Below are 12,279 nucleotides of genomic sequence, written 5' to 3' on the forward strand. Positions count from 1 at the left end.
TAGCAGCACTGAGCCTCCAGCAGCACTACTGTTGCAACAGGGAAAAGTACAATGCAGCACCACTGGCCCTGCAGCATCGCCTCTGCCCAAGCAGAGAGAAATGCCACACGGTACCACTGACCCTACGACTGCACCACTGTTCAAACAGAAATAAGTGAACGTAGCACCAGTAACCCCACAGCTGCACCAGTGTCCCAGCAGGGAGAGGCACTACATCGCATAAATGACTCAGCAAGGAGAAGCACCATAGTACCGCTGACCCTGCAGCAACACCACTGTCCCGGCAGTGAGACGCACCACATAGCACCATTAATGCAGTCGCAGCACACCAACTATGCAGGGAGGAGGCCCGGCGTAACTGTGCCCTGCAGGTGGAGTGACCGCAGCAGCATGAGCACTGATGCGCGAGACTTCTTGCACCCCCCACTGCCACCTAATGACACCATGGGAGCGCCGTAATTAAAATATGGCACACCCTGGCGCATGTTAGGCCAATAGCGTCAACATTTTTGACGCTATTGTGGCACTTTGTTCCACTAGCATCAAAAATTGTGACGCTAGTGGAGCAAAGTGCAAGGAGGCCCATTGATTTCAAAGGGTGCGTCCTTTTAACGGCTGCTTTGAGCAGGCGTTAAAAATAATGCCAAAAGTGGCGCAATTAAATCTTGTAGATTTCATTGCACCATTTTTTAGGGCCTCCTCACGCCGCCCTTTCATACAGTATGCATGGTGCAGGCATAATGTGGCGCAAGGGGTAGCAAAGCTTCGTAAATATGGTGCTGCGATATTTGTCTCGTTGCACCACAAGGGCCTTGTAAATCTGGCACGGTGTCCACGCTTCCTCCCTTCCCCCTCCGACGGCTAGCCTCCCTGGCATGTCTCTATCCGGCCTCATCAGACCTTGCCGGGTGAGCAGAACTGTCAGCAAATCGAAGGCCATAAACTCTCGGGTTCAGCCGAAAGACCTTTGGCCAGACACCCTCAGCACCGCTGCGGGTATAAAACCGGTATCCCGCGTGTCCAGCTCACCCCAGGATCACACCACTCCAAAGAAGTGTCCTCCGGACTACCAGGTGCGTACGCGCGTTGCCACGGTGGAGGGGTGCCGGGTGACTAAGGGTATACTGTTACGCACAGCAGCATGCGCCAGTGCACCCCGTTTCTCACCACCTATAACTTCAATGCGCTCCGCTAGGGAGGCGCTAAGCAAATATAGCTCCAATCGGTCGCTCTTGGAGGCTCTAGATAAACGTATGTACACTCAACGATCCCCGCTATGAAGGTTCACTGAATGTAGACACTATGCCTATACCCATGTAGCCTTATATGCGTATGCGTCTCTATGGTGTTCACTATGCATATGTAGTCTCGAGGAGGCCCTTTCTAGAAGCGCTATGCACATGTACACTTCTCTGCATATAGGGCCAGAAGTATGAAAGGGTTTTCCCCATACTATGTGTATGGGAAAATGTGTTCGTACATATGGCCCATAGTCTTTTGTGGCGCTATTATATATTTATACTTCCAGTGTGCTCCTCTGTGGAGGCCCTATTCACATTAGCCTCATATGCATATGCCCCGCTGTGGAGGCACTATGCTTTTGTGTTCTTAATGTAACCTTCTGTGGAAATGCTGAGGACATGTACCCTCAATGTGAATGCCGTGGATGAGCTATATACATGGCTCATCAATTCATTGGCATGTCTGGGAATCCCCTCGTGAGATGCACGTGCATTTAAGATCCTGCAGAATCATCGAGAGAATCCGAGGGGTAGACCGAGACAAGATGAGAAGGGGTCGCGAGAAAGTGGGGGTAAAGGGAGACATGGGTAGACAAGAAAGTGCAACACGAGGAGGTGGTGAGAGGGAGATGTGCTGATATGATGAAGAATAGGTGTTAATGGTCGGAGGGAGGAGGAGATTTTTGGGAGGCTGTTGAGAGAGAGAGCCACGGACGGAGGGAAGGAGAGGTGGTGAGAGGTAGTATGGGAAGGTGGTGAGGGAGTAACACATACAAAGGTAATGAAAGTGAGGGCCACATCATATGGTAAAATGGGGTAACCTGGGAAGGCAGGAACGGTGATGAAAAGGGGAATGTGCGGTGAGAGAAGGAACTTAGGGCCATATGTAGGAAAGCTTTTTCCCCTAGACACAGAAGGGGTATCTGGCCCTTAAGGTGGTGAGTGAGACACGAGAAGGTGGAGAAAGAGGGGCACGAGCCAAAGTAAGAAGCAAACAAGGCCAGTGGGGGTACTGGGCGTGAGGAAGTGGAAAAAGGGGAGACATGTAGAGGTAGGAAAGCCACAAGATATATCAAAGTGGTATGATGACATCCGGGAAGATGGTTAAGAAGAGAAGTATGGGAATTTACTAAACTTGATTTGCGGAGATTGTGACAAAGGGAGACGGATACCAGAGTAATCGATGAGAGAGTGACACATGGAAAAGTGTCCACCTGGGCTTCGAAGCTCATGTGGCATGATGGTGTGATGTGAAGCCTGTGCGCTTCCTGCACCGGTTTCGGCTGAGGGGACTTGTGCTAGGATCGGCAACAGACCCCCACTAATCCCCTGACATCTTTTCTTGGCCCCAGGACAGAACGTAGCAAGGTGTCACCATGAAAGGCCTGATCTACACTACGGCGGTGCTCGCTCTCTGCTTGGCTCTCTTCACAGGTAAGAACTTCCCTTTTCACACTTATTATGGGCACAAAGTAGGCTCACGTGGGACGATGGACAAGGCATGCACCAGGAGACGTGTGGCGCTGTTTGCACCAAAAATGTGGTCCACTGTGTTCACCAGTGGAGGTGGCACATGGCAGACGTGTGCATGTGCAGGCATGAGCATGGGTCAGGAGTGTACACTATGAGACGTGAGCAGCTAGCTGCATCAGGAATGTGTTTCGTTGTGTGCATTATGAGATGAGAGCACAAGCAGGTGTATGCCCCAAGAGACGTAGGCAGCTATTTTCTCAAGAAAAGCATCTTCTGAGTGTGCGCACGAGATGACGTGGGCGGCTGTTTGCAATTTGGAACAAGAAATGCAATCAGATGTGTGCTCTTGACGTAGTCACTGTGTCGTAGTCAGACTTTTGCTCTAGGCAAGACTGCTGGTTTAGGGATGAAAGCACTTTTGTTTGTATGCGGTAGGCCAGTCATACGACAAGTCACAACTGTCGTCCCAACCCTCCCAGCTCAGAAGCAATACCTCACCAAACCCCAAACAGTAAAAGGTGATTTCTGGCAGCCTTTACGCATGGACTCTAAAGTGCGACATCTCAGGGGAGCAGTGGTTAAACTTAGATTACCCTTTTCTCACATGAGCAATAAGTCTCAGTCACACACAAGGAAGGAGATGCAGTGAAGTTTTCAATAGGTTTATTAACAAGACTGCAATCTACTGTAAAATGCATGAGCTGCAATGATTAGGATAATGAACAATGCAAGAAGCAGAATGGTAAATATGAGAGGCGTGAATACAAAGACCCCCACCATTTTGTAATAAACATAAAATGTGAAAGATCCCTAAAACCCTAGCATGGAGAACCTAATCTCTAACCTAATGAGAGCTAGGTGTGTTAAACCTAATTTGTCAGTACTAGGTCCATGAGAAGGGCCCCCCAACCCTCATTATCTTGGAATGAGGTCTCTAGATCAGACTCCATGGGGACACAAAGGCTGAGTCTGTGTCAAGGCGAGGTGTAGCATAGATAGCATTGATGGCATCTGGTAGGAATCCCTCTGATAACCTTGTCTGCGTGAGATGTATTTATACAGATCTTGTAGGACCCCTGACACAGGCATGTTCTCAAACAATAGATAAGGAGGCAAGCTTGGGGCGGCAGTTATATAAACAATTCCCTCCAAAAGTGCATTATGTTCCTGTCACACGTAAGTGGGAAAGGGACATGATGTGAAGACCTAAGTATCTCACTTAAGTTTGACGCTGACAGTGACTCCTTCACAGAGTTGCACTGATAACATAAAATCAAAAAATTTCACTAACTATAAACATAGCAGCTATTTTGAAAGAAATAATTAAATAAATAGGCTGAGACAGAGGAAGCTGAGTGGGTTAAAAGTCACTAGGTGATGGGGACACTGGCCTGCAAGTCAGAAGGCTAAGCTAAACTCCTGAGTCCCTTTAAAACTAAATAGAATCCACTACACCCTCCCCATTGCCGGAACAAGGATGACGCCACAGTGACGACACCAGAGAAGGTGTATCAGTCCAAGCTAAAAAATGCTCTGGGCTAAAAACAAGTAAAAGCTTATTAAAAACTAGTTAAAAACAGCAAAAAACATACAAGGAGATAAAAGTGTTGACCATGACAAGAACAGCAAATCAAAGCCAATCATATCAATAAGGCAATTTTGACATAATACTTTTGAAACTTTTGGAATAAAGCCAATGGGCAAATCAGTTAACAGAAGTCATGATCTTGAAGAATGTCTCCAAAGTCATCGAAAGGAAGTGGGTGCACCTGAGGCATGGACATCTATATTAGGAAATGTGGTGGAGTCTGCGCACTATAAGTAGTGGAAACAGAACAGATGAACGCACAAGGAGACAACGCCATGTGTACAGCTGGCATCAAGAAAGGATGGGCGTGCGCAGGAGGAATCGTGGGCAGATTTGTGTGAGAGGAACATTTGCACGTCTGCACTCGAATGAACTGAGTGACTAAATTTTGCAGAGAAAGATGTTGCTCTAGAGCAGAGGTCTTCAAACTGGCCGTCGGGCACCCCCCTGGGGGGCCTCAAGTGATCCGGGGGGGGGGGGTGCCAAACTCTGGCCAAAAGAAATATTATACAGATAACATGCCTTTGTTTTAAGCAGAAGCATGTTATTGCAGTTTTAAAAAGGTAACAGTACTTAACTGCAATGTTTAAATAGGTTTAGACCTATTTAAACATTGCCATCTTCCTAAAATAATTGTGAAAAATTCTGAGGGGGGGACCTCAAGCCTTGGTAGAGGAGTTCCATAATCTAGTAGAAAGATCTCATGGTAGATTTGCGGCTGGAAATGAGTGTTTCTACTTCCTTCGAGCTTCCACTAGTTTCATATCGTTTACTGACAGAAATGAGAGCCCATTAAAAATTTAACATGTAGAAAATAATTAATTATGAAACTGCCCTCAAAACTGGATTTGCTGAAGGCATTTTTCAAAGTTAATGTTTCTACGGTCATAGATGGCAGAGCTGGAAAAAGAAAGCTGAACATATACATTTTTTTAATTAAATAAAGCAGAAGTGAGAAAAAACAACTCTAGCTGGGGAAACCACCCCCACTGATTCCTGGGCACGATTGTGTTGCTCTTGCACAGCCATGTATACTGGTAGAAATGGAGTGAAGCAAGCAAGAAGTGACTGGGGTGCACTGGCAGAGATGTGTGTGTGTGGGTTTAAATAGTATGGACGTAACTGGACAGTACTGAGGTACACGGGCAGAGGTGAGTGGTTCTCCATACTGGAACACCATTAACTCTGCCAGGCAGGATTCGTGTGCAACTGGCAGAGCTGTGTGTAGAGGTTAATAGCGGAACTACGTGGGTACTACAAGGACTGCGGTGCACTGGCAGAGCTGAGTGTGTACCAGAGAGCGTCAGTCACCGCCATGTGCACTCCACCGCCTCCATACGGTGGTTCATGTCCCTTCCGGCTCGGCCAGGTGATCACTGTAGTCGCCGCAGTGACTGGCTGCTGGCTTTGAATGGCTGATTGTCCCCTGATCGGGTCACTTGCCCAGCACAGGTTTTCCCATGCTCAGTCCGCACTGATCCTGCGGGGTGAGGCCGGTGCTCATCCTTAACAGTGCAACAGCTGCAGTGGCACTGGTAGCAGGGACCCCTTCGTCCCTCTTCTGTTTCTCTGGACCCGTGGCGCTCTTGCTGCGCCACTTCTCTCGTGACCCAGGGCCTGAGTTTCTTGACCTGTAAGTCTCTCTTTGGAAGCGGTAAGTCCCCTGTTTCTAACGTACTGGTTTTATTTCAGAGCTGAGCTCCGCCGAAGAGTCGTACTTCAAAAAGTATTTAGACACGCTGCAAGGAATATCCGCGGACGTCTTCAGCAAAGCAGCAGAGACAGTCACCCAAGTTAAAGATTCGTCGCTGGGGCAGCAAGCACAGTGAGTACCCTCGGGCCGCTTCCTCGGAATGGCGCTTTCGTGGCTCAAGTGAGATTGGTTCCTTTCAGCCTTCAGCCCTGCATCCAAGGCGCACGTCCTGGAAGATGCGGGACTAACTAGCATACCCAACGACATCACATGCAGTGACGTCGCAGGAAGTGAAGGCGCACCCGTATAATGTCCATCATGTAATACGAAACATGACTACTTTGCAGCCAAACACGCACTTGCTGTGTTTAATAATATACACGAATCACTTAACCATCTCTAAAACAAACATACTCATTCATCTGCTTGTCCGTGAACTCAGAGCAGTGGATGTTTTAGACAATAAGCAAGTCTATATTTAGACCCCAATCCCTGTCTTTATAAACCGTTCGTCATTTGCAGGGTATTAAAAAAAACAGAAAAAACTAAATACTCGATGTAAACATAAAAAATGAGGATTATAAATATTCAGTAAGAAACAATGCACTCTTCTCATTGTCACATACACTTAGGACTAACGAAGTTGGTGTGGCAAGGTGCAAGTACTTTCCGATCTGGGATGGCCTCCTGACTGCACATGAGCTTTACAAAAAAAAAAAAAAAATTGATGGAATGACACAGAAATGTGAAAAACACATTTTATTCCATTTTTCTTTATTAAGATACATGCATGATTATCATGAATCAATGTATGGTGGAGCTTAGTCATAACTGAAGGAGACAACGTGGAAAACAGCAGTTAGATTTGTAACTGGTTTACAGTGTAAAAATAGATGTGCTTGGTGACTATTTTCTAATGAGGTAGCCACTTGCAGGATGCACTTGTGAATGCAGGCGATGTGGCCCAGTGAATAAAGCTGCCAATCTCGGGACTAGTTTGGAATCGGCCTTGATTCCTGAGTCTTGACTTAATATAATGCGATTGTACAAAAAATGATGTAATTTTCAGATGGCCAAAAATGCAATTGTGTAAAAATGTAATTCCAACTTAATATACCAATCATTCACATAATATACAACTCCGCATCCAGGGCCCATATTTATACTTTTTTAGCGCACATTTTCGTCATTTTTTTACACAAAAGCGGCGCAAACTTGCAAAATACAATTGGCCCATATGTATACTTTTTTAGCGCCGCATTTGCGTCATTTTTTGATGCAAAAGCAGCGCAAACTTACAAAATACAATTGTAACAGTATTAACTTACAGTTTGTAAGTTTGCGCCGCTTTTGGGTCAAAAAGCGGCGCAAATGCGGTGCTAAAAAAGTATAAATATGGGCCAATTGTATTTTGTAAGTTTACGCCATTTTTGAGTCAAAAAGCAGCGCAAATGCGGCGCTAATAAAGTACAAATATGGGCCTAGGTTCGTGCTGTATAATTACCAGTCCATATATTTCTTCCTAGCATCTGCACCCCATTAAGCCTTGTAACCGTAAATGATGGACAATTAGGAGGCTCACAGATAACTTCCTGCCTGGACATTTCTGCGGTGGGATTAGAGGCCTGAAGGTACACAGAAGTCACCTTGAAAGCCTATGTGATGCCTTATACCTTCCGAAAAGTACGAGCAGAAAGGTGGTGGGGCAAGGTGACAATGCAAGCACCTCTTACCATCCCCTGGCCTCAAGTTAAGGGGACAGAATTCCTCATCTAAAATATTGCGGGGTCCATCACCAAAAAATAATGCGGGGACTCCTTACACCGGCATTGATTCCCAATTTGAGCCCCACTTTGTCTCTGCAGCCACAAGAGTCATTGAGTGATTGGCGTTTCTGGCATGCGGGGATACCAGTAATAGGTTTCTTAAATATCCGGTGAGGGAAGCAAAGTTAAAGTTGGGGGTAGCCAAAAATAGTCTTGATTTACTAATGATTTTGGCATCGGATAAAAATTGAGCGAACATTTTCAAGGACTTCGAACGTTTAACCTTCTTTTAATATTGTTAGTTTGTGTAGATCCTCCAGGGGGCTTGGCAGGAGTTGTAAGGAAGTGGCCAAAAAAGTGTTCAGTTTCTAATAAGTTTGGCACAGTGTGATAAATCTGCACAACATTTGGCAGAAGCTAGGAAGGATTAGTTTTCCAGTAATATGTTCAGTTTTGTCCCAGTCCATCTAGGGGAGGGTCAATATATTTTTCATTTGCTTCAAGTTTGGTGCTGTTTATTCAATCTGTGTCGAATATGCAAAGTAGTTAATAAGTAACATCCAGGGCATGCTTTTAGCCTTGTGAAGATCTAATGGGAGAAGGAGGAGGACACATTTAAAGGGAGGGTGCAAAACTATTTTTGATTTACTTATAGCGTTGGCATTGTTTGTTGGGTCTCCATGAAATTTGGCAGGAACTTGCATGCTTAACCTTCTTTTACTATTTCTAAGTTTGTGCCGATCCACTAAGAGGATGCCCAGTTAAAAAATACCCACACAATTTGGCAGAAGCCTGGAATGTTTGTTCTGTGGTTGGTATGTCCAGTTTTGTGCCAATCATTCATGGGGCGGAGAGAAAGAACTACACACAACATAACCCATGGTTGACCACCATGATGTTATTCTCCAGTTGGTTTTTTGTTCATGGTGATTGACCATGAGTTATGGCATGTGTTATGTGCTTTTTTAAACATAACTTGTAAATTTCAGTGTTTTTTCCACATTTGATACTAAAACATACGTGTGTGTGTGTGTGTGTGTGTGTGTATACACACACACACACATACAATGAAGAATACATACAACAACATCAGGTGCACGTTATTCGACTAAAAGTTTAGATTTCCAACACTTCTTCCCTAGTATTATTATATTTTTTTTATTTTCAGGGTTGCAAGAAAAGGTTTGGGTAATACCTGCCCATTACCATACTATTTATAGCTTGGAATACAAGTGAAGAGGAGGTGTTGGGAATGTATTGCCCTTTTGTGTATCTAGACATGCAGTGTACGTGTTAAGTTGTAATTGCACTGCCATCCTGTAGAAGTCCCAGCAGAAAGTAGATTAGTAATGCTCACAGGAAACATATACAATTTAAAACATTAAATGTAGTAGTAAGGCCTCAGTGGCACTGTTAGCACCTAGTGGTCCACACAGAGATTATCCATTGGAAAAATACAGGAGTTTCCCCGTCCTCACACATATTTGAAAGAGGGTAATCATTTCAATCTTCCATGATATAAACTATGTCACTGATAAAATTGTACCCGATTACACCAGTGAAGTCATAATGTCACGTGCGATGTCATACCAAGTGAATTGTCACTGTAGTTATGGCAGTATTATTACTTACATGAGGGGAATTTTCGCGAATTTTAGATTTTGAATCATAACCATCAAATACATTTTAGATGCATTTTTGATTATTTTATACTGTTGCTTAGCAGGTCATAAAAACGTCTGTACATTTGGTGAACAGAAGATTTTTAAACATTTAATTTATGTTGTTATGGATTACTTTATGGTTTAATAAGCTTCTTGAATTATTCTGCAACATATTTCTGGGTGCCGACTTGACACCACTACTCAAGCGGGCACTGGGCACATGTAGACTTTGGCCGAGCTGTGTACTCAGTACTCAATCCAAGCACTTGCTGGGGCAGCCTGCATCTGTGCCTAGTGGATACTGGCTAGGGCGTTGCCTTCAGTAATTTGTGGCACTCAGTAATGCCCTTTGAAGCCTCCGCTTTCTCCAGTAAGTTCCCTGGCCATGCACCTGAATGGTGAGAAGTAACACACCCCCAATGAAAGGTTCGGTTGTGTCAGTTGAGTAACAAAGCCCGCCACTCTTTATGCGGCATGCAAATTAGTCTGATATAAACAATATATTCTGGGGCAGATGGATGACTCCATAGCACCAGGAACACTTCCAGGCTTTGCTTTCCATTTAAAGCGTAATGCCTTGTGGGAGTTGCAGTCCTTATCTACTTCAGTTGAATCAAGTAGCCTAAATTACAGATCAAACTAAAAAAATATAAATCTAGCACTGCAAACGTGTTTTCGCCTTTGGCAAGGAGTTATGCCATAGCCTTTAACTGGGTACTATCACAATTATTGTCAACAAACTAATGAGGGGGAGGATCCCTACAACTAAACACCAGAATGTGAATATTAAGCTGTCTTCTGGACATGCGCACACACATAAAGCACCAGGAAGCTTGCAACAAACATTGTCACAAACTGGGTCTGACTGCTTCTAATGTTCTTTCTCTGTCATACAGGAGCTGGTACGACGCAGGAGCAGGTTACGTCCGGACGGTCTACGACACCGTGGCGGTTAAGGTTCAGGACCAATGGGAAGCACTTACCTCCTAAAGCGCTTAGTGATCCTTGCCCTCCTCGTCTATGAGAACTTAGTGCTATGCTGCCACCGGTGAATATCTCGGCCTGCAACGGTTATCCTCACACAGCACAACTCAGCCACCTTTGTTTTCTCGTCATGGCCTATGTTTATGTCTTTTCTCTGAATATGCCCCCCTGACCCACAGTCAGTTTCCATGTGAAGCTATCAATTTTCTACAAAAAAGAACAGTTTTTACAAATGTCAATTTACTTGCAATAAAAATGTAAATGATTATTCGCTCTCCGTTCATTTAGACAAGGAATGTAGAGGTAACTGCACAGCTAGGGCCATATTTATACTTTTGGCGCAAAACTGCGCTAACGCAGTTTTGCATCAAAAAAATTAGCGCCGGCTAACGCCATTCTGAAGCGCCATGCGGGCGCCATATTTATTCAATGACGTTAGCCGGCGTTAGCCGCCGGCGCTGCCTGGTGTGCGTGAAAAAAAATGACGTACACCAGGCAGCGCCGGCGTAGGGGAATATGGAGCTTGGGCGCCAAAAAATGGGGCAAGTCAGGCTGAGGCAAATTTTTCACCTCAACCCGATTTGCGCCATTTTTTTCAACTCCCAACCCCCATTGAAATGACTCCTGTCTTAGCAAAGACAGGAGTCATGCCCCCTTGCCCAAAGGCCATGCCCAGGGGACTTATGTCCCCTGGGCATGGTCATTGGGCATATTGGCATGTAGGGGGGCACAAATCAGGCCCCCCTATGCCACAAAAAAAAAAATACTTACCTGAACTTACCTTAATGTCCCTGGGATGGGTCCCTCCAGCCTTGGGCGTCCTCTTGGGGTGGGCAAGGGTGACAGGGGGTGTCCCTGGGGGCATGGGAGGGCACCTCTGGGCTCCTTCCGAGCCCACAGGTCCCTTAACGCCTGCCCTGACCAGGCGCTAAAAAACAGCGCAAAAGCGGCTGGACGTCATTTTTTTTGACCCGCCCACTCCCGGGCGTGAATTTTGCCCGGGAGTGTAAATACGGCGCACATGCCTCGGAGTCAATTTTTTAGACGGGAACGCCTACCTTGCATATCATTAACGCAAAGTAGGTGTCCACGCTAAAAAATGACGCAAACTCCATGGACTTTGGCGCTAGATGCGTCTAACGCCAAAGTATAAATATGGAGTTAGTTTTGCGTCGGAATTGCGTCAAAAAAAACTACGCAATTCCGGCGCAAACAGAGTATAAATATGCCCCCCAGTGCTTTAAGACCTAAGGGTTGAAGAATTCCACAGTGCTTGGCATTGATATCAAGTCCTCGCCTGGCCCACTGGTGCAGACACTTCCCTCCTCCCCGGGAATCACTCGGCTACACACTTTAAACCTTCCCGCTCCTTAGGTACAAAATCAACATACGATGAGATCTTTGATAGCTACAGATTTCAGAGTCCATTAGCAAAATGATCTAAATCCGCCCTGAAGGGGGGTACAAATGCAGGGGCAGATTCATCATTCTTTCAAGTAGTGCAACACAGCAAAACAACTTGCTGCCTTGCTTGAAAGGTACAGGGTAGGAATGTGCAGCCTAACAAAACACAGGGACTGTTGCGCCTGGTTACAGGCAGGATTGTTTTTGTGCAGGCAGAGACACCTTCCTGCATAAAAAACCCTTAAAGGCATGAAAGAGGAAACAATGAGAAGAACTAAAGATATTTCTACTCGTCGCACCTCTGGTGGGCAGGCGTAGAACTCTTGATACATTGCCAGGTCTACCAGTTTTGGTGAAACTGGGAATGCCTCAGAGTACATGAGTGGATGCATGGAATCCACTGCCTTGCTTTGCTCCAGATTCACCACACCACACAGGGCCACACAAGGTGGACTTGCGTGGCTTA

At 45.6% G+C, this 12,279-nt stretch overlaps 1 protein-coding gene across 1 annotated transcript; it reads left to right on the forward strand.

The window, feature by feature from the left end:
* Positions 1-943: 943 nt before the first annotated feature.
* Positions 944-10,677, forward strand: LOC138285257 (apolipoprotein C-III-like). The gene is made up of 4 exons (XM_069224962.1): positions 944-1,073; positions 2,594-2,675; positions 5,995-6,127; positions 10,322-10,677. Exons 2-4 carry the CDS (start codon positions 2,618-2,620, stop codon positions 10,413-10,415), a joined length of 285 nt encoding a protein of 94 aa, XP_069081063.1. The 5' UTR covers positions 944-1,073; positions 2,594-2,617; the 3' UTR covers positions 10,416-10,677.
* The last annotated feature ends 1,602 nt before the right edge of the window (positions 10,678-12,279 follow it).

The sequence above is a fragment of the Pleurodeles waltl genome, chromosome 3_1 (assembly GCF_031143425.1).
Source record: "Pleurodeles waltl isolate 20211129_DDA chromosome 3_1, aPleWal1.hap1.20221129, whole genome shotgun sequence".
Taxonomy (NCBI): Eukaryota; Metazoa; Chordata; class Amphibia; order Caudata; family Salamandridae; genus Pleurodeles; species Pleurodeles waltl.